We start from the raw sequence: 22345 nt of genomic DNA, 5'->3' as shown, positions 1-22345 counted from the left end.
TTCAGGTCTTCACCAAGCATGTCTTGCTGCCACAGTGCCACAAACTGGGGATGTCCTTCACCACACTTGAAGTGGTCCATGACTCAGGGCCGAGATCAGGAGCGACTGAAGGGAAAAACATCTCCTCTGTGTTTGAAAACATTGTGAGACAGAACAGCTGGCAGGGAGGCAGGAATGTAAAACCTTCCAGGTACTGTGGAAAGAGCAAAGGAAAACCTTTCATCAGAGAGGCAAGGTGACAGGGCACTATATCTTGCTTATACCCCCAAGAATAAGGCCTTTTATTTGCCAGCTCTCCACAATGCCCCTAGCCTATTCCTATTTTATTCCTTCTCATTCACTTGTTTCCACTATCCTGCTAGGAATTGCAGGCACCTTGATCACAGCTAACTCCAGAGCAGGACTGGGAGAAGCTCTAGCAATTTACTGCCGAAGTTGATATGGACCTTGTTCAAAATGCAGTGTTTCAACACCAGAACTCCCAAATCAGAGCAGACTCAGCCCCTTCTGAGTGCTGCTGGCTCTATCGTACATTCCTGTCACATCTCTCACTGCATGATCAGTGACAGAAAAGCCCTCAGTGCAGATATAGGTAACACCTGCATGCCAGTTGCACTCTTGTAACATGCAGAATGGTCAAGGTTTTGGTTTGGTTTTTTTTCCCCTGTTTAAAGGATGGACACGGAGAAAGCCATTTTTAGCCCCTTTGCCTAAGACCTTGTCTTTATCTGTACCACCAAGGATGCTGCCCACCCTCTGGGGCCTGTGCTTTATCTAAAAATATTTAGCTGAAACAAAAAAGGTTTGTTCTGCCAGGCAGCAGGCAGTGCCAAGGGACTAAACAAGCACAGGTCATTGTGCCATGGTATATACCCCTAACTCCCTGTAGATCAGCAGGGTCACTCCCATCCACCCAACTTTGCAGCTCAACTGACTGGCCATTACAGCAAGTTACTCAAGCGCATCCCTAACTTGAAAGTTTTTTGTTCCTTCATTTAGGCACATTTATATTTTGGGCTGAATCTGGATTTTAGTAATCCTAACTCCTCCGAATGTTTCTTCATGCCAAAGAAAGTAACTCCACTTATATTCCCCATGCAGGACTAAGTAAACCCAAGGCACAGAATACTGGTTCATCCATGGAATAATGGAGGGTGAAGGCCAGAAGTTCATACACTGTACACCCAAATTTAAATTTGCTAATTGCAGCTCTCTTCTTTTTCGTCATTTCCTTAGCTAAATGACACCCCTGTATTCTTCAATCTTGCACCCTTGGGATTGTTTGTGATTGAGAACGCATTGAACACATACTATCATCTGCATTTAACAATGGAGAGAAAACGATCTACGTGAAAACTGCAGACATTTTGATGCTTTCATAACAAGAAAATGAAACAGCCTAGGTTTCAGTGCAGCCTTTTCTATGACTGACAATAGCGGAGGTTACTGCTTATCAAATGAAAGTGTCATCTTGTCTGTGACAGACGTGCCAGCACTGCTCAGTGTCACAGTCTTTGCACCTACTGGAAGCTACACTAGCTTGATAAGCTGTCCCCCTACTCAGACCTAAAACCCTAGTTCAGCTCTCACCCGTTTTTAGAAAGTGGGGATTTGAGATCAAATCGCTGGTGTATAGGAATCCCACCACTGGGGAGGATAACTGAAGGACAAAGCAACTGGGTTCAAAGGTAAACGTGGAGGCATCTGATCCTCGAAGGGTTAACAGAGAAACAATCCGAAAGCAGGTTTTATATGCATATAAATAAAAGAAACAGTACTATTCCCTGGAATGGAGTAAGGTCTCAATTTTAAGCTATGACAGAAAGCAATATTATTATGGATTCAGTTAATTACAGCTGGATAAAACTTAAAAGCTCTACAATAGACATATTTTTTTGCTCTACAACTTTTAACTCTTTCAAGGACTTTACTAACATGGTTCTCACTAACATAACTTCCGAGTACCCCACAGTCTTTATTTTTTATTGTTCTCAGAGTACCCTCTGAATTAGACTTAGTGCCTCATTTTAATTCCAGGGAGCCAAGGTACAGAAAAACTAAGGTAGGAACTTTGAAGTCACAAAACGCACATGCACAATGTATACAACGGGGCTTTGAAATTTTAATTCCCTTAAGCAGCATGCTCCAGGGAAAGAGGAAAGTAAGCGCTTGTGGCGGCAAACTGGATTTGGATCTCTGGTCACCAGAGCATCATCTTCTCCAAAATCTTTTGTCACATTTGGAAAGCTTGCAACAGCTTCAAGAAATCGCCCATCTCTGAAGAACCGAAGCTTTTATGGAAGTAGGTATGCAGTGCTCAGTGTTTGGTAAACTGTACTCTTTTTCCTAACCTCCACCACTTGCTCTACTTTCTCATCGTAGGTAGTTTTCTCTCCCGATCCATTTGTGAAATAGTCTAATGTGGGGTGTGGCCTCCCCACAAAACACTTTCTAATTAGTTTCTAAACATTAAATGATTATGGAAGTGCAATTCCCATTCCACTCAGGTGATGAAAAGCTTTACAGGAGTTCAGTCTCACTTTGTAATTAGAGAAATTAGCTTTCTAAGTTTAGATCACTCAACTGTGCAAATGGGTTCATCTGCTGGAATGTGTTGCTCTGAAATGTGTGTCAGCCAAGCAGCGCGGCACAGTCCCTATCTCTGCCTGTGCGACACTCGCCCAAGTGGGGAGGTCAGTTCCAGTACAGCAAGAGGAAAATAAAGTGTTATGGGTGTATTATAGGAAAGGCCTTATCTAAAAACTCGCTCATCCGTGATGGACTGGAGCGATATGTTCTTCTCCTTGCAATAGGGAAGCTTAACTCCTAGATAAAGGATTATCCAAGTGGGTGAAATTTTCACTCGTTCACTCAGTTTGTCCAGAATTACATCTACAATTGCAGTAAATTAATTTTAGAGGGTGGCTAACTTTGACAAGCAAAACTACTTTTATAAAAATCTACAGAGAAACAAAGGGCTCTGTGAGCCTCCTTATTTGCTGTGACATGAGGTCGTCAAGCGTTACGAATTCTGTGACTACAGATTCCCTGTTTCAACTGATTCTTTTCTGGTAGCTCTTTCTCCTGGTTTATTGGAGGCTGATGCAGGATCAGGCCCCCACGATTATGCAACTTGATCTGCATTACAGTAATAAACAGAAGTTTAGTCACTGACTTGAAAATGAGATGGATCAGATCCCTGAACGAAGAATTTTTCCAGGGTCACCACTCCAAGCTTACCTTCAGGTATCGCAAATCTAAGGAAATCCTGTGGGATTGTTCACAGCCATGAGTCACTGAGCTTTAAAAGGAAATTACAACTTTCCTAGCAGAAAGTCTTGACTTCACGACACCTGACCCTTGCAAGCCAGGCACTCCCTCTAAAGGCTGTGATCCTCGTCCCACTGAAGTCCTGGGCATCCTCCCAGTGGCTTCAGCAAAGCGGGATCTAACTCTATAATAGGGAACTGATTCAGGCCCGAAGCAAAGTCCTGTCTGTAACACTGGACCTTGGCACACGAGATGTTTATAACGGCTTCTGACATGGATGTAATCTAATTATGTCAGAATAGGAAGATTACCAGGAAGTAACTTTACGCAATGCGAAAAGCTGAGTGCCAACACTGAAAAGTTCTTCACCGGCCTCAAAGGAAGACATGTCGGCTCCACGCCTCGTGAGACACAGGCGTATGCAAGCAGAGCATTGCAGCAGGAATTTTACATGCACCAGGCTCAGGCCACTCAAAGCAACTACAACTGAAGCCCCCCCTGTGCACATGCAGCAATTTGTACATTGCTGCACACATAGTGAAACGGGCATCTTCAAAAGATCCTCAGGCTGCATAATACACCGTGCTCAATTGGTTTTCAGTGGCTAGACATCTGGCCTGAAGAGGTCAGTGAAGAAAAGCAGGAGATAAGACTTCAGGGGTGAAATTCTGGCCTTAATAAGTTAAGGGGATTTTACTCCTGACTTCCAGGTCAGAATTTCTTGCAGGGCTGCAAGAGAGAGGGTTCGCAATGCGCTTCTGCACATGACTCACGCTTTGCCTTGGTTTACCTATCAGTAATACTTTGTGTCTCAAGACATTGGGAGGCTTAATTCATTAGTGCTTGCAAAGCATTTTAAGTTGTTGGACGAGTAATTCTGTTTAAGGGCAGCTACGCTGCTGAGTCACAAGCACTGTGGGAACCAGAACTCTGGATTTCCTAAGGGTGGAGTAACCTCCTGCAGAAAGGCCAATTCCACACCTGCCCTAAAGGTATGGAGCATACCAGCAAGCAGTAGGGTATTTAAAGGCCCAGAGGAGCACATGTGTGGCACTTGTGAATGAGTAACAATTAAATAGGCTGTGGAAGCTAACCAACACCCGCTGAAAAAAAGGAGAGAGGCACTGGTCCTCGTATCACCAAACTGCAGCCGCTTTGCGGATAAAACACAATGAAGGTTTACCAGCCTAAGAAAAGGTAACGGCTCCGAGCAAGGAGCAAGCAATGCTGTTAGAACTTCTGGGCTGGAAGGAGTATTCAGCCATAGTGCAGCCCACAGGCATGCCAAAATGGCTGGTACGTGATCTAAGTTTGAAACTCACGAGTGGAAAGCGATCCGACAGAGTCTGAGGGAAGCATGAGCACAATTCTAGGGTCCAGGGGCACAAACACAGCCAGCTTCGCAGCCTCGGGCACCCCATCGTAACATGACAGACCTCGCCACAGCCGAGAGCGAGCGTGTGCTTTGCTTTTGCCATAGGAAGTGAAAACAAAGGATATAAAATTAGATCAGAAAGCTTGTTTTCCTCTACATTCTGGTGTATAGAATAGACATTTGCACATCTACGGTGTTACATGGGGCCACAATGGAAGATGGGGCCGTAAGAATAGCTGTCCCAGATCAGACCAAACGTCAGGCAGGCTGGGTTCCTGTCTCCAGCGCCTCAGGAAGAATGGGACAGCAATCCAGTGACAGTTCCCAGCACGCTCACCCAACTTCTAGTCAGGGAATTCCTGAGCCAGACGCAAAACTAGGGGCTGCGTTTTTGTAGGGTTTTTTGGTTTGTTTGTTTGTTCAATGCCCTTTGGTGCGTGGCTCTTTCTCCAGGAGCTAGTCTGAATGCCCTTTGCTATTGTGCAAACTCTTGGGCTTCTCAGAGTCCTACGGCAAGGAGTCCCCACCCGGCTCTGTGCCTCAGGACCCCGCTCCTGGAGGGATGCGGCCGACAAACCCCAACACTCACTTGGAAGCTGGGCAGCGCCGGGAAGCAGGCGAGCCTGAGAGGCGGCTACCACCGGACGAGGGTAGGAGAAGCTTTCCGTGCAAAAAGCGACCCCAAAACCTTCATTTTTTCCCCTTCAAACAGCCCCGGGAGGCGATGAGGCGAGGGCCTGCGGCGCCGGGGCAGGGGGAGCCGCGAGTCCCCTCAGCGAGCGGCGGGCGGGAAAAGCCGCCTCAGGCGCGAGCGCCCCTGAGGTGAACGCACGCGCCCGCTCGCCCTTCCCCGGGGCCGCCTCAGCGGGGCGGCGGCGACCCCGCCGCTCCTCCCGGTAGCCCAGGAGACACCTGCGGAGCGGGGCTTCCCGGGGGAGGCGGAGCGGGTCCCCGCCACCTCCCGCAGGAGGAGCAGCCGCGGCCGGCTAACCCTCCTCCTCTCCTGCCGGTACCTACCTTCCCCTGCTCCTGCCATTCCCCTCCTTCCCCGCCTCATGCATATGGATAGGCGCATGCGCGAGCGGGCGGCCTCCCCGCCTGCCGCCCTGGGCTAGATGAAGGCGAGCGGCGGCGGGGCTGCCAGACGGGCGGCCGGCGGCGGGGTGGTGTGTGTGAGTGTGTGTGGTGTGTGTGTGTGTGTGTGTGTGAGTGAGTGTGTGTGTGTCTCGGGGGGGCGGGAGGGAGGGGAGCCCTCGCCGCGCCTCCGCCGCGCGGTGGCCGGCAACCTGAAAGAAATAAAAGGATCGGGATAATAATCGCAATAATAAAATAAAGAGAAAAGGGGAAGAAAAGAGGGAGGCGAGAGAATAAGGAGAATAAAAGGAGGCCGGGCTGCTTTGCATTGAAGACCGGGGCGCTATTGAAAAGCGCTTGAAAAGCGGCGTTGTTCGGCGCGGGTGCGCGCCGCGGCCGGCGCGGTATATTAGAGCGGGGCGGCGGCGGCGGCGGGCAGCAGCGGCGGCGCCTCCTCCTCCTCCGCCTCCTTTTCCTCCTCCCCTCCTGGTCTACCCGTCCCGTCCCGTCCCGTCCCGGAGCGAGCGGCGGCGGCGGCCTGCAGGCGGGCAGCAGCGCGGCGGCGGCGGCGGCATGCGTGCGCCCCGGCGGGCAGCCGCGGCGGCGTGCTCTCTCCTCATCTTCCTCCTCCTGGGGCTGCGGGCACAGGTACGTACCGGGGCACCGCCGGTCACCCCCGGGATGGGGGAGAGGGGACAGCCCGCACCGGGGTCCGCCGCGGCGGGGGCTGTGCCGCCTGTCTCGCAGAGGGTCGCGGTGGACGGGTGTGAAGCAAAGCCCGGACCCGCCGCCGAGGCACCGCCGGTAACTTCTCTGCGGGGATGGCTGACGCGCAAGCTCTCCTTGCGGCAAGGCTGTATTCCCTCGGAATAAAAGTTGCAATTGCTGCAAGCCACTTCTTTTTTTTTTTTTTTTTTTTTTAATTTCCGAAATTTCTTTTTTTTGTTTGTTTCTTAACTGGGACTAATTTCAGTGTTCTGAATCCCAGCTGGTTTTCCCCCGGTCTCAGCTGTACCTCGGAGGAGGCAGAGGGGCTGCATTTCCAGGCTACATCGTTTTGTTGGGTTTGCCCTGGCGTGTACACTCTTGGGTTGGTTTAGGTTTATTTCCTAACGATTTAGCAGCCTTCCCCGCACACGCGGTTTTTTGGAGTTGGCACTTAAGGTTGTTTTTTAGCATTAAAGGCGTTATTTGCTTGGGGTGATTTATGAGCCTTGCTCATGGATGCCTGATAGGGAAAAGCTTGGAGTGGTTGCTTTTTTTTGATGTTATGCGTGTGCTTCTTGAAAGCACACTTAAAATGACTTTCTCCTGTCTGCAAAGTTTTTGTAGATGGCATTTGGTGAAAAAAGTGAGGTAACTGTCTGTTTCTTGTTTCTGTTTTTTTTCTTTTTTTTTTTTTGTTTGTTTGTTTTCTCCTCCAATTCTTTCTTGGGATTAACAGGTGACTTTAGCATCGGGACAGTTCGAGTTGGAGATCTTATCCATGCAAAATGTGAATGGTGAACTGCAAAATGGAAATTGCTGTGATGGCACCCGGAACCCAGGAGATAAAAAATGCACCAGAGACGAGTGTGATACCTATTTTAAAGTTTGCCTGAAGGAGTATCAGTCGCGGGTCACTGCTGGCGGTCCTTGCAGCTTTGGATCCAAGTCCACTCCTGTCATTGGAGGAAATACCTTCAATTTAAAGTATAACCGGAATAATGAAAAGAACCGGATTGTTATCCCTTTCAGCTTCGCCTGGCCGGTGAGTTGCGTGGCCTGCTCTGGCTCTGCTTCTGTTGGACGGTCCTGGTTGAGATGGGCAGAGGGAGCTGAACTCCAGCTTCTCGCACAGGGGGAGAGGGACCAGGATCGGGGAGGGAGCAGGCATCTTGGCGAGAGCGTCAGGAATCCACAGCACAGAAATGAGTAAAATGTGGTGGTGTTTTTGTTTTTGCTCCCTGGGGCTCACAATGCGTAGCCTGTTAAATTTGAAAGTCAGATGTGCAGTGAGGGGGATCGAAATGGGTCAGGGAAGCAAACCCAGTATCTCTGCACTTTACAGCATGAATAAGTCTCTTGAGACTTGGAAGGTCAGAAGTTCATTTTTTTTTTTCATTTTTCTTTTTTTTTTTTTTTTTTTCCCTTCCTAACCAGTGAAGTCTTGGGCATAAGCCAAAAGAGCAGTGGGTTAGGGGCTGTAGAGGGATCCCGTGTGAAAAGTGTGTGTCATAGCTGGCCTCCTTCCCTGGAGCGTGTTTGGGAAGGCTTCCTGCTTCTCCCAAGGGGACAATCTCGCTGCACTGCTTGGTGTTGATGGGAGCTGCTGTTGCTGCTCTTCGTGAACTAGTTGCCAGCTTCCCTGCGAAGCTTGCTATGTTTTGAGGTGCTTGCAGACTCCAGAAGCTAAAGACGGAGAAAAGCCTGGCCTTAGCTTTTGGTCCGTTTCCCCCACTCCTCCCCACAGCACACCTTTTCCTGGCTGCTTGCCTCTGCGGTCCATAGATTCTGGCTTCCCTCTAGTTGTGTGCAAAACTCGATGGCTCAAGGAGGTGGGGCTCTTTGCCAGGCACTTTCCCAGCGTTGTCCACTCCAGCAAATACCGGTCAGGTTTGTAGAGTGGTTGAGATGGAGGATGGGTGACCCCTTCATTAGCTGAAGCCTGCTTTGTTGTTGGATCATGTAAAGAACACTTGCTTAGACTTCAGTGCTGCTTGTTTCTTCTGGGGTGCTTGAGAGGGCTGAAGCTTTGATATGGTCAGCTCTGCAGAGGAATCCTCTGCTCACTGTACAGAAACTGAGGACCATTTTTACAAAGGGGACATCACCCAGGACAGACCCACAGATGCAGGCTCCAGGGCTGTAGGGCTTCTGGAGGTAGAAGGCTACCATGGCCTCGGATGGCAGGAGGTGCATTGTTTTGTGCCCCGCAGTGCTGGGCTGCATGCAGGCAAGCAAAAGCTGAGGATGGTCTGGGAGGGCTTTTATGCGTGCACAACAGCCTGTCTTTTGAGGTGGCTGCCTGGGATGCTATGGTATGAAAGCTGAAAACTCCCCAAAACTCCAAACTCCTAAAACTTCTATTTAGAGATCACCTAGGAAACAAAACTGTTTTTCCTGCCCCCCCCCCCCCCCCCCCTTCTCCAAAGGTGCTGAGCAGACAGTTTCCCACCGAGTGCCTTGGGATATGTTGATGCTCAGCAGTTTTGAAAATCCAGTCATCCTAACCTAGATGCCTAAGGTCGTTTTTGCGAGGGGAGGAGGGCTCTTTACATGCGTGCAGGGGAGGGCTGAATCTTGTTTCCTATCCTCCGTCACTATCACTGCTGGCGAGGGGAAAGCCAGACTTTCCGCTCCCTCCAAAGCTTGGCCCTTCCTAGTCAGATAAGGACTGGTTGCTGGGAGGGCTTGGACTTTTGGGAGGGAAAGCCCACCCCAAAAGCATTCATTCCTTCTCCAGTTGGAGCGTAGACACCCACTTTGTAGTCCTACAGCCAAGCGCTGCAGGCAGCCATGTGTTCTTGAAATGTCCTGTGCTGCCTCCTACCTGCCTCTTCTGTCAGTTGTGACTTCTGGAGTCTTGACGGCTGGAGAGGCGCAAGGGCGAAATCCAGTCTGCGTTTTTAAGGAGATAGTATTACAAAGTACAATAGCAGAGTTAACAAAAGTATTCTCTGTTGGAAGTACAAGTCCTTCCTTTCTTTCTTTCTCTTTTCTTTCTCTTTTTTTATTTTTTTTCTAACATGAAATGAGATAAAACTGTTATCAAATATGCCATCAAAGGGATAAAGGGCTTTGTAAAAATCTGAGGTATTTGAAGCTTTGCCAACGGCTGCAGTGGTTGTGTTGCAGATTTTGAGGTTTTTCAGAAAAGTCAGGTTCATCAGGGATTTTTTTTTTTTTTTTTAACTAGCCCCCTACCCTGCTCCCAGTAATTCAAGATCCTTGAATCTGAAGTATGTGTATGTATATAAAAACAATGTGAAAACTGAATGTGTTCCTTCTAACAGCCCCTCTCTTTATAGGGTTGGGAAGGGAAATCTGTGGGTTTGAGGGGGTTGGGGACCCTGGGAGAAGTTTCCCAAGCTTGCCTGCATCTTAGTGAAAGAAATGCTTCTATTGTCCCACTGAATCTAATTGAGCACTGGAATCCTGGAGCAGCAGCAGCAAAACTCCAGTGCAGCCTTTGAAATGTGTAAAACTCGTCAACTTCAGACACTCTGGTTCCTAAGACTGGAATTTTTTTGCAATAAACTCTTGCATGTTCCCACGCAGAAATGCACTTTTTGAGATTGTGATGATAGTCTGTTTGCAATTATCAAGCTTGCCTCCTAGCTTTAACTTCCATAGCACGCAGCTTTTATGCTAGCCATTGTGACTTTCAAATGGCATTTGAACAAAAGAATATCTAATGTGGCAAAGCTCTTATTTGTACTAAAATTGTGTACACAAATCATTTTGGGCATTTTGAAAGCCCTACAGATAAAGTAGTAAACTTAATTAGTCAATTCAAATCCGATGCTGAGATTTCAGAACTTAAAAAAATTTCTTTAGATGGGTGAGTACTGTTGACTTCAGTAAAAGCTTGAGACTAGCGTTGCATTTACCAATGTGGCTAATTGTGAGAGTTGTCTTTGAATACATCCAACTGAAAATTACAGTAAAGGTAATAGGAGTGAGACCAAAATGTTAATCATATTGCACCTGAAAATCATGCTCATCTCAGAATATGTATTGTTTGTGGTCTGCTGTCTGAGGGAGGCTTTTCTGGGATGTTCCAGCTTGAGTCAGTAACATTAAGAAGTCTCATTGCCTTGACTACCTAAAAAAAAACAAACAAAAAACCCCCCAAAAAACCTCTTCCCTTGTCAAGCTGCCCCCTTATGCCATTTGTGAAAAATAGTTATATTGCATTAGAGGTCTTTATTCATCATGTGAGAGGGGAAGAAAAGAGAATGGTGTGCTTTAAATGTACTGTTAAGATTTGGCTTGTAGTTGTAATGTAGATTTGAAGTGTCAGAGTTTTATTAATAACTTATGCAGTTTGCTCTTGTCAGTTTTGATATGTACCCGTGTGAGTAATGAGTGTGGAGATGGTGGGCCATAAATTAATTTAAGTGATGGGAGGTTTGAGTAAGTTGCTAGGAAACGGGGCAGCAGACCAGCATGAAGGAACTAGAGTGCATCAGAAAGCTGCCCTTGCAGTAGCTAGCGATTCTTCAGTAAATTGAAATGATGGTGATTTTTAAAAAACTAAAATAATAATACGCATAGTCTTGCGTCTTGCATTCATTTTGAGACTAGTGACTCTCTTGACAGGCAAACTTGGCTTAAGAGGCCATATAGAAAAGTATGTAACAAAAGAATTTCCATGTTCCACTTGTCAAAGTCTGTCTCAACAAGTTTTGTCTCATGGTAGACACATGCTCGTCTCTGACATAAATTAAATCTCTTGCCTTTCTTAAAGAATCCAAAGCGTGATGTGTGCCGTACCTTAAGGGAGCAGTGCATGAATTAACTAAGGAAAGCATAGCACTAAACTCTGCTTTTATGTAAAGAAAGATCTTTTGGGGGTTTGGCGAGACTGTGAGTAAGAAGGAGGTCAAACTTGGCAATTCTTTTGGTATGCATAGCTCCAATTTCAAACGGCTTGTTTATCCTGAAATTACGATCCTTGTAATTATTTAATATTGGGGCCAATTGCACCAACACACCAGGAAACTACTGAGGTGGAAAAAAACCCTTCCAGCATCTAAATGACTTTAGCATAAAATACAAGTAAAAAGAGTTTTGAACATCTTATTTCAGTCTTATGCTAAAAAATAAAATAGTCAGCCTTTCCCCTTTTTAATGGCAAATCTTACTGCTGCTGGTTCCTGAAGATGTAAAATGTGTTTTCTGGGTAGGCATTTTTTTTTCTGACTAGAAGGAGATAATGAAAGACCTTTAGTGTTTTTTAAGCTTCATGAACTTCTTCCCCCTGTCTTGACACATGAGGCTTCCAGAATCCTAATCTGCAGCTGATATTAAAGTAATAGCCTTTTGAATCTTGGAGGAAAATATCACTTCATTCAACTCCCTTTGTTGTTTTTTGTTTGTTTGTTTGTTTTAAAAAAAAAAAACCCACAAAACAAACAGTAGGTCACAAGTATAAAACTCAAGCTTGTTTTTTTGATTTTTGTTTTTCCCTCCTTCCAGTTAACTTTTTGAAAACTTGCAGAAGTAAATGCTAGATAATGTTCAAGCTTTTCTTAAGGAAGACCTGATAAGTCATCTTGAAGCATGGGCACATCAGAAGAAATTTTTGTAATAACAAAATGCATATTAATCAAATCCACACTGTGTCACTTACTGTTGACTAATAATTTAAGAATAAATTTTCAGCACTCAAAGGGCAATGTTTTGCCTGGGTTTACTATCCAAAAAGGAGCTGGGAGTATTAAGTGACGTCTGAGGCATAATTAGCATCCACAAGTCTGTTTTTTCCCAGGACTGCAGAGAAGTGATGCATCCATTTGGAGTTTTTGGACTTCTTACATGTTCTTAAGAGTTATGTATGTTCCTGTCAGTTCAGAACTTCATCTTCCCGGTAAATCCATTTGACTATATTACCATAATATGTCTAAAAATAAATCCTCATCCTGCCTGCTCCCAGAATTTTTGTTCTTGTTATAATAAAGGCCTGCTCCAGTTTAACTTCAGTGGCAGCTGGACTGGACCTGGCGTTGGAGCTTATTCCTAAACTTTCTCAGCCTGCATATATCCAGTGCTGTCAGCTTGTTTATGCAGCTGGAAGTCTGCATGTCTGAAAACGATTGCATAAAATTGATGCTTCATGCTTAAAATTCTAGTTAACTCAGGAAACTTGCTGCTTTGTTGCAGACTGAAGGCTGCAGTAGAAGTAAATTAGTACTGAAGCTGGTAAAGTTGGGCCTTAGCTAATTAAGTGAGATGATGTGCCGTACAAGAGGCTGCACTCTCGTACATGGCACTTAGTTCAGCATCAGTTCTTGAGTCTGACGCTCTGCGGTACATCCAAAAACCTTAAGCTGCAGTTCTTAAAAGTATTTCTGTGTAGATAATACCAATGACAGGATTGGTTTTGAAAGTTCAAACTAAACTTGACTTTGCATTTCTGCTGATGGATAGAAGTTTTGTATGTTAACTGACACAGTTCTAACAATTTTAGCTGGTAATCCGTATGCCTCAACATGGGGAAAGATCAAAACTAGAAGCTGTTGTATTTATTTCTTGTTAGTCTGTGGAGCTCATGGTTATGTGGTCACTGCTGTGTAGCATAAATTACACTCATTATTCTTGTAGTATTCTGAAGAAACTGTAAAATGTGGATAGAAGTGGTTAAAGTGGTTTGTAAATAGTCAAATATCCAGAGTTCTTTACCAGCTCAACCCAGTTCTTATGCACTTAGGTAAATAAGTAGAAAGGCTTCTTGTTCAGGCTTGCTCTGTGTGAACCTGACTGTTTTGCTTGGCTGGCTACTAGGTATTCTCTCTATTAACCTTGCCACCCTTTTGTAACTGGTGCATTTAATTATCAGTGGGATGCTTTAAACAGGTAGGGGGACTGATAAGAGCAGGTAATCTGCTTGTTGGGGAAGGTTGAAAGCAACCATTGACATCTTGGCCTACCTGCTAGTCTTTGACAAGCGAGGCTCCGTGAGAAAATAACTCCGTAATGAGATAAGGTGCTGATTAAAATGCTGTTGTCGTACGATGCACCCCGATAGCTGAGATTGCTTAAAATCATTAGTTTAAAAAGAAAGAGATGCTATACTTTTTTTTTTCTTTTTTTTTTCTTTTTTTTAAAGGAGGGGAGGAGGGAGTCTCCCCACTCTGTCCCAGTACATTGTTCCATTAATGCATGCTAGTTTTATGATTGGAATACATTGTAGTCCGGCCACCCAGACAGAGGCATTGACTGCTAATATTAACCAAGAACAATAGTGTGGCCATACTGACTGCAGCGAGGATTATAGAACATAATGGGGCCTATCCAAAAATAATGCTAATACGGGACAAGCAACAGGAAGCAGCAGTAGACTCAGCATTGCTCGGCTCCCAGACAAACCATGGACTTACTTCACACAATGGCAACTTCAGCACATTATGTATTCACAGGATACTCATTATTCCAGCAGGCTTGCCAGATCAGAGATCAGCCTGGTTTACTGGATGCTTAAGCGTATGCATAGTTTGGATAGCGGTACTTTTGTGTCCTTCATCATTTGGCAGGAGGGTGGCAGTTGTATCACGGAGAAGGTCTTGCCTTCAGTTACTGGCTTGGCTTCTGCCAAGGCGGAATCGGGGGAAAGTCTCTCCTGGAAGCTGGTAATACAGTTAAATTTGGTTTTGTGTCTTCTCCTTTATGTGGCAATGAAGTGTTTACTGGCACTAACAGCAATGAAGGAACTACTCAAAACGAAGACTGAAGGAACAGAGTGCTCTGTTTTCATGTGGGCATATTCTGATGAGGCTCTTGGCTGGGCTGCCCGCTTGAAGCGCTGCCTAGGTCTTGGCCATGGGCTCCTCCGCGTGAGCCTGTCACAGTTTAGACTTTGTTTATATATGCGGGGTTGAAAGAGTAACAGGTTTATAGGGTGTTGCCTGACCCTTATGTAGGATGGCCCAAAGAAGAGCTTCCTGAGGATGTTGCATTCGACAAAGGGTTAAGAGGTTTAGGTTGTTTCCCTCCTCTTCCTAAATACATCCATCTCTCCTCTGAATGAGGAACCGGTTGTCTTTAACTCCTTTGAAGAAATATTCTGTTGTCAAAGTTGACTGGCTGACCATGGCACGATGTTGTGACGCATCTGTGTGCCGTCATTGTGACTTGTTGTGTGGCAACAGGGGTACCGAAGTGAGAGTCCCGCTGACGTTTAGAGGAAGTGGTTTTGTGACTAGCATTAATTCTCCTCAGAGATGCCCTCCTCCCTGGCCCTTGGGCACTTTGAAATATGCCTCAGTTTACCTCTTCCCTATCTCATCCCCTTCCAGCTGAAGGGAGGAGGGATTCCTGGAGCTCTTGGCAATTTGCTGTGACCTTCTTCCCTAGGACACGGGCAGGGTGCGAGCACCGTTCTCACGCTGGTCTTCACAGCTGTGCGTGGCTGGCAGAGCACAAGAACAACATTGCTGGGCTTAACCTGCTCTCCTTGTTTGGCAGAGGAGGAGCAGGCACAGCATTCAGAATGCAAACTTCCCACTGCATTTGTCTAGTCATGGTTTCACATGCTCAGCAAAGCTCTTGCATGGTTTAACCACAAGGACAGGAGGGAAAGAAGTTTGACTAGTTGCAACCTCTTTCAAAAAGGAGGCAGTCCTTTCACTAATGAGCCTGATGTTTTAATCTTGCTCTCTCCCACTGACTTGCAGAATGCCTTTAAAAGCCAAAGTACAAAAACATCTGTGTTGGGTGGATGTCTGGATGAAGGGAGGGAGAAGGTAATCAAGCAGAGAGCTTTAAACACCTTCTGCTTACCTGGAACTGCTAGTATTTCATTTAAATAACCAGAAAAGAGGTTTCATTGCCCTTTCAGAACCTTAACAGGGACAGTTTCTGATGGATTTCAGGGTCTTCAAAGCCTTTCTTGAGCTGTGTTATCAATCGACCAAGACTAAATTGTGGTGTCTTGTCATTGAGGAAAATAGCTCTTGCACATTGGTGCTTGCTTTGGTTTGTTTGGAGTGTGAACTTAACCATTTCCATCCTCTCATAGCATAACTCGTGGGAGTTTTGCTTGAATTTGACCATGCTGCCTTTCAGTCCTTTGGGCCGATCAGACCGTGGATGTTCTGCAAACTGTGCCGGCTTGCCATTCCTTTCAAGCTGCCTTTACTCTCAAGTCAGAATCCCTGCCTTCTGGTCAAGCTCAGGTTTACAGTGGCTAATTGGGTGTGACTCTGCAAAGTTCACTGCTGCCTTATTGCCTAGGACGTTGCTTTGATGGAATAAGGTGCATGACGTGGAATTTTTGTGTCTGGATATATATATTTATTCAAAGATGGGCAAAGGTCATCTATGGGCATGGGAAAACTTAAACCTCCACGCTGTAAGTAGTCATTCCTGAGATATCTGAATTGTTGATCTATAGAGTGGGGATGATATGTGCTTTTAAAAAAAATCTCAACAGTGCAGTCTTTTCACAGAACTGGATTTGTTTTTTTTTTTTTGGGGGGGTGAGGAATTGGCTGGAGGTGTACCATAGTTGGATTGTTGAGGGGGGGTTGCTACTGTTGTGAGGCTGTGGGTGTCTGTGTGCCTTTTGTTTAGAAGGGTCCCATCTTGAACACAAAGTCTTCCTTTTCTTTGCCCCATGCTGCGAGGGACAGAGCCAACAGATTAAACTGCCATTCTTTGTATCGTCCCTTTTCAGGACAGGGATTCCTCATTTAAAATATTCAGATGAGGTGAGAGAGGGCACATAGAAACCAGAGAATTGCTAGGGTAGGTCTGTTCGCCCTGCGCTTTATTGCCATCCAGTTAAGCAGAAGCGTCTTCTGTCTTAAGGCAAACTCCTGCGTGGTGTTGGAAAGTGGTCACGCAAGTATCTAGCAACAGTAGCACTTAAAGCTAGGATTCAGCCTTTCCTTTCCTTAAGGGCTAGGTGTGTTGGTAAACAGTCCTGAGAACCAACCGGGAACTGTTGCTATGAGTTTAGACAGAATATCTTCCAAAACAATTATGCAAGGCCGAAAGGAAAACATCCTTAACTTTATTGGAAGTAGTGCTAGTTGCCATAATTCATTCTCTGTATCATAATATTTTTTTTTCAAGCTTGCAGTAACATGTTGTGCTTGTGCTTCTCAATGTTGGTAATTAAAGCAGTGAGGAAGCACCCAAGATAGTGCAATCTGTATCTGTAATATGGCTTAGGAATTCTATTCTGGTTTTGTTTGTTTGTTTTTTTCTCTCTGACTTGTGTAAGGACTTCTTAAATCTGCTTGATACGGTGTTAAACGATTGTGTTGTCTTTTATTTTTCAGAGTTTCTTTCAAGTTGAGAGACTTGGTCTAGAATAGTAACAAAAAACATGTAACTTTCATGAAATATTAACCAAAAATGGTTTTGGCCAGTGGAGCTTCTGCATAGAAGTTTGGGCACATGTCTCAGCTTGCCCAGCTTTGCTTACTTTTTGAAGCATTTTCCCACAGTTATCAGTGAACGAAATGGAATCCTAGTCTGCTTTGAATATGAAACATATTTAGGCTATATTCCAAGCCGGTGTCCATCACAAACTAGGTTTTCATTCAGAGGCTGCATGCTGTGTCCAGTCGTGAGAAAGCAGTCTGCTTCGACTGTTTTTCCTTTCTTTTTTTTCTTTTTTTTTTTTTTTTTTTTCCTCCTTTCCTCTCCTCTTAAGGAATTTGAGGTCTGCCTTACACTTGCACCTTGTAGCAGCTTATTCTCAAAACTATATTTTGGCTTCTGTTCCAGAAAAGGTGTTAAGCGCTGCAGACCACAAATAAGCAGGCTGTAACTAAGCGCAGATACAATTAAGAAGCAGTAAACCTTACAATGCACAGCTTTGATGGCAAAGCATCAAAATCCTTAATGGAGAGTTTTATTTGTTCAATTATCGTTCTGCTCACCGGAAAGATGTTACATTTATTGCCTCATTTATAGTTATTATTATACTTGTTACTCTTCAAGTCATATTTTTTTCTTGCTGTCCCTCAGCTTTTTTGGGGGAGGGAATGTTTTGGTTTTGAATCATTCTGTAAGTTTGTATATGGCTGGGTAAATGGCAATTTTGAAAGATACAGCCTGGATAATAATATCTCTGAGCAGAGCTGGGGGAGGAGAAGACGTTTTAATGGCTCTTGTTCTCAAGTGAGGATTGAAGATAAAGGTGGCTTAGATGTAATAGCTGGCATCTTTCCAACCCATGGAGTCACTTCAGTTAGTTTATGCTTATGATGATTGTTATTACTGGAGTGCTAGCGAGCTCGCTGGCAGATTAGTACGTCTGTAAATGTGACACGGGGTGGATAGTGCGTCTTCCCTTTCCCTGCTCTTCCCAACAGACTGATCTTAGCCTTTGTTTTACAGTGCTTCTCTCTCACCGCCCCCTTCCCATCTCCATCGGTCCTTCCCTCCGTTACCTGATACTTGTGGGAGCTGCGATGGCCCTCATGCAGACAAAGCTTTCAAAGGGGGTGCTGAAAAGCAAAGTCCCTGGAGACTGTGCTGTCAAGGCAGAGCACAGTAATCTTAGCAACACTTCTTGCTTTCAGGACGGCTGGGGGAAGGGACATCATGGCTACCTTTCTGTAACTAAAATTCTTTTGAAGCAGTTTTTGAGGGTGGGTGTGTGGAGGGCTTTTTTTCTTTGTTTTCTGATGCTGCTGTGCTAGCTCGGTGCTTTCTCTCTTCCATGGGCAATTCTTCCACACATGCTTTATGGTGGCTACAGCATAGTGTCAAAGGCTGTACTTCCTGGTTAAGCACATAAGATGCATTAATGATGACAAAGATGAGCTATCCGAGGTGAAAGGTCCTCTAAGTCAGACTGGATAAGATAGCTTACGGGATTTCAAGATGATCATGTTTGTCTCGAGGATAATCTATTACCTATTTATGTTTTCAAGTATTCCACTTTAGGGCAGAGACCAGGTTTATTTTTGTTTTCAAAATTATATATTTTTTTTTTTTCCGTACAGTCATGTGTGGCTTTGAAACTAACTCTTATTTTTCTTTTGCAGAGATCCTACACACTGCTCGTTGAGGCATGGGATTACAATGATAACTCTACTAGTAAGTATTCATTCTTCTGGTTTACTTAGTTTGGACACCTCAATTTCCTGACCATTGAAAGGCTTTTGGTAGTCAAACCAGCCCACTGCGAATAGGGCATGAGGAGAGGGTAAAGCTCTCCCCGAGACAACAATTCAGAGCAACTACTCCAGGCTCTGCAGCAGCCTCTTTCCCTCATATTGCCTGTAGAGGGTGAGTAGCTTGCTCGCCTAGGCACCAACAGTTTGATGCCTAAAAATAGATGCTGTTAATTCCCTCTTTCTCTGTAGCAAGAATAAAAGCCAAGGGCTTTCTTCAGGATTTTTTGTTTTGATTTATTTATTTTTTTATTAGGAGTGATATTTGGAAGCCTGAGTCTTGTTGACTTGGGACATCTCTATAAACTATGTGCTTCTCAAAACGGAACATGCTGCTTTAAAAAAAAAATAAATAATAAAAATCTCCATAAGACTTGGTATAGATATGACTTTAATGGCTGTAGATGAGAAACAGGAGTCTCTACCAGCTCTTCCTTGGGAGTTGGATGTCTAGGGATTTATATTCAGGGGCTGAAAAACATGTACCAGACACCACCTGGTACAGCTGGCTGGAAATCAAGGGTGGGAATCTTTTGCCTGGAATGTCTTTGGTTGGTTTCAGAAACTTTCTGCTAAGCTTTTCCTCTTGGCTAGAGGAATCTGTGTAGAGTCTCTTGGCACATGAACTGTTCTGCTGTTACTGAAGTAGGTGGGCAAAATTAGCTCTATTTTCAATCTAAGGCTTTAATAGTGTGTGGTAAAAGCCACAGGAGAAAGTATGAATCTGAACTCATAAACTTTCTGTTGACACAACAAGCCTTTTCCTTTAACAAGGAAGCGGCAGCACTGGGGCCCATCTTACACAAATCTTACAACAGCTTCTTGTAGTCCGCTTTGGAATGCCAGCTGACAGCCGCACAGTAATGAAATGGACTTCATGCTTCACGAAAGAAAGGCCTTGTAGAAATGTGCACAGTACTATGGTTTTATATTTTAATGGGTGGAGAGTACACTGCTTAGGAATGGCCTTTGAGCCTGGGAACCTTTCTGCACGCATCTGCTTTTTAATTTATTTATTTTTAATATACATGGGGTGTCCTATTAGTTCTTAGCTCTAGCAGAGTTGTCCATTGCAAACGATTGATGTGACCTGTCCGTGACAGCCATGGTTTGCTTTACAACCTGCCACGTTCAGCACTGTTGCCGTACCTGCGATTTCAGGCCCTACCCCGGCACAGTCATGGAGCGGTGACTAGGGGACTTCTTGGCTATGGAGTGTTTTATGGAGGTGCAGAAAATAGATTGCTACAGCAGCAGAGTTGTATTAAAAATGGAAGATGCCTGAATTCAAAATGAAGGTCTTGTTTACAGTAGGATCTGAGAGTTTTTTCAGACTGGGTCTCTGCCACTTTTACTATTATTAGAGCTCATCTTTTTTCATGAAACAACTGCATTTCCAAAGCTACACAATGAACCCTTTCTTTGCTTTCATGTTCTGGAAGTACAATTGTCTTCAGACAAAATTGCCTCATTTCTCAGCAGTGCATTTGACCAAGTGCAGACATGTTCCTACATATGTTCCTGATTTGCATTCCTGCTCTAGCTTTGCTGTCATATACCCCTCTGTGGGTCGCTTCAGTCACTCTACTGCACAAAGCTTTTCCTTTGTACTGCATCGCTTTGCTTACAGTCAGCTTTCCCATAGCTGAAGAATAAGTCTTGAAGAACTAGTTAAGGAAATCACCAGAACTAAACAATTGTCATCGTATAGAGTGATGAGTGTTTATTTTTGTATTTTTTTAATGTTCTTTCACCCTGATTACCACTGAATTGTAAGGACTCTGTGAGAGCGCTCTCTCAAAAAAATAAAATTAGTTTAGTAGGCTTTGTGTAACTTTTCAATAGCTCTAGCATCCTCTGATCAATGCAGTTGTTCGGAGATCCTAGAGTGGATGCTTCCTTCCCCCCTCTACATTCCACTCCTCCTACGTTCCCTTTACCACATACTCTCTCTTGTCTCACTTCCAAGAGTAGCTTGCAGTTAAATTCTGGCCCTGTTGAAGCTGATGAGAATCGTGCTTTGTTGGAGCCAAGATTCAACTTAAATGGTTTTCTTACTCTGGTTCTTGTCTAGATGCCATCTTGCTACTGTCGCTTCTTACATAAAGCTAATGGGGCTGACATTGCAGCTCAAACTATGTCAAAGAGCTATTGTAAATTACTGGTATCGGTTGCATGTGAATTCCAGTCGGGCATAAGAGACTTCAGCACAATGTAAACCAAGCCATAGCTGGAAGTTGTCTGAAACAAAGACTTTCAAAAATAACTGTGCTGTCCTTGGCCACACAAACTGTTCAGAGGAGTCTGGGCTTTTTTTTGTGTTGTTGTTTGCTCCCTGAGGATGGGTAGTTATAATTTCCAGAAATTGGAGGAGCACTGAAAAGCAAAGGTGGGCAGTCAAAATAGCTAATTTCCCTGTGCCTAAAACCTCTGATACAGTTGCCCACGGAATAAAAAGATGGATTAAGAACTTTGAAGTGTAGCCACAAAAAGTGAATGAAACCAGCCAACTCTCTGACAGCGAAGTGTGGAGTGTAAAGATGTACAGAAAGCCTTTCTCTTGCGCTTCATCAATTTCTAATTGGTTAATGTTTCCTCTAACCTTCCCATCAAAGCATGGCGTCCTGAGTCAGATGATGTCAGGGGAGTTAGGAAGATGGCTTTCCCTCAAGCCTTGGCTGACTGCTGCTTTTTATTTACTTAACCAGTCTGCTGCTTTGGGATTGCTTACTATAAAACATTGTTGGTGCGGGCTAAGAATGGAAGAGTTGTTGCAATGCCTTCCCTGAAGTCTGGGTCAGCACGCTTGTGTAAGGGCGTACTGGCAGGTGGGAATAGGGAAGGGTGGAGAAATTTTTGTACAAGAAGGAACATGCCAATACTTCATTGTGAAAACTGTGGGTGATGGCTAATGGAAAGAGATTTTAAGTCTGTGAGACCTTACTTGAATTCAAAAGTTTGGTGGTAGCTTCACAATGTGTATCAAATGAAAAGCATTTTAGCCATGATCTAAAGTGAAATTGCAGCTGGTTTTCATCTGTGTCCTGAAAAAAAAAAATAAAAATAAAGTCCAGCAGACTAATAAGGATGTTTCCATTTGAGTTCAGCCTGTGGTTAAGGGCTCAAAAGAGCCGGTGGCTGGAGTGAGATGTCATAGGCGTACAGCAAGGACATGCTTCCTAATGAGCTGGCAGATAGGGGAGGAATGATAGAGCAGAGGCAAGAGGAAAGATCTCTTTTCCAAGGCGATTGTTTTTCTGGTGCCAAGGACTGAAATAGCTGTCAGTGGTATGTTCCCAACGGGGAACAGGAAAAGACTGGAAAAGCAAGAGTGAGTGTGTGTGTGTGGAGGGGGTTTGCAAAACTAAATTGAGTGTCACTCCCCTTTTCTTCTGCCACTTACAGGAGAAAAGGATAGAGTTGTTTTACTCGCAAGAAACAGGATGTCTTTATGCACTGAGTCGGTATTTGGGGAAATGCGTTTGCTTTCCAACTGTGCTGTAGATCGGGGTGTAATCTTGGCAAGTGCAGCAAAGCCATCTCCAGCACGCATGAGTGGAACTATAATCGCTTGACTAGCCCCATTCAAGGCGAATAGATATGCATCTGCTTAAGTACCTCTTAGAATTAGTCAGTAATCTTGTTGATGAGATCTAAGAGCCTTACACCTGCACAGTACAGGACATGATATTGCTCTGGATATACCAGTATGGAAAAGTCCTTAGGCATCTACATTATTTGTGAATGGGATTTAAGTTAATAAAGGCCTGTGTGCGTTTCAAAGTCTTAC

At 44.7% G+C, this 22345-nt stretch overlaps 1 protein-coding gene across 1 annotated transcript in view; it reads left to right on the top strand.

Moving 5' to 3' along the window:
• Positions 1 to 5888: 5888 nt before the first annotated feature.
• JAG1 (jagged canonical Notch ligand 1) overlaps positions 5889 to 22345 on the top strand; it is a 36509-nt gene continuing 20052 nt past the window's right edge. Inside the window, exons 1-3 of the mRNA XM_054196469.1 lie at positions 5889 to 6367; positions 7164 to 7469; positions 18427 to 18478. Coding sequence (XP_054052444.1) covers positions 6293 to 6367; positions 7164 to 7469; positions 18427 to 18478 — 433 coding nt within the window. The 5' untranslated portion in view covers positions 5889 to 6292. The remainder of the gene's footprint in view (positions 6368 to 7163; positions 7470 to 18426; positions 18479 to 22345) is intronic.

This window comes from Rissa tridactyla, chromosome 3, assembly GCF_028500815.1.
Source record: "Rissa tridactyla isolate bRisTri1 chromosome 3, bRisTri1.patW.cur.20221130, whole genome shotgun sequence".
Classification (NCBI taxonomy): Eukaryota; Metazoa; Chordata; class Aves; order Charadriiformes; family Laridae; genus Rissa; species Rissa tridactyla.
The sequence above is the reverse complement of the archived record's forward strand: the minus strand, read 5'-3'. Positions and strand labels throughout refer to the sequence as shown.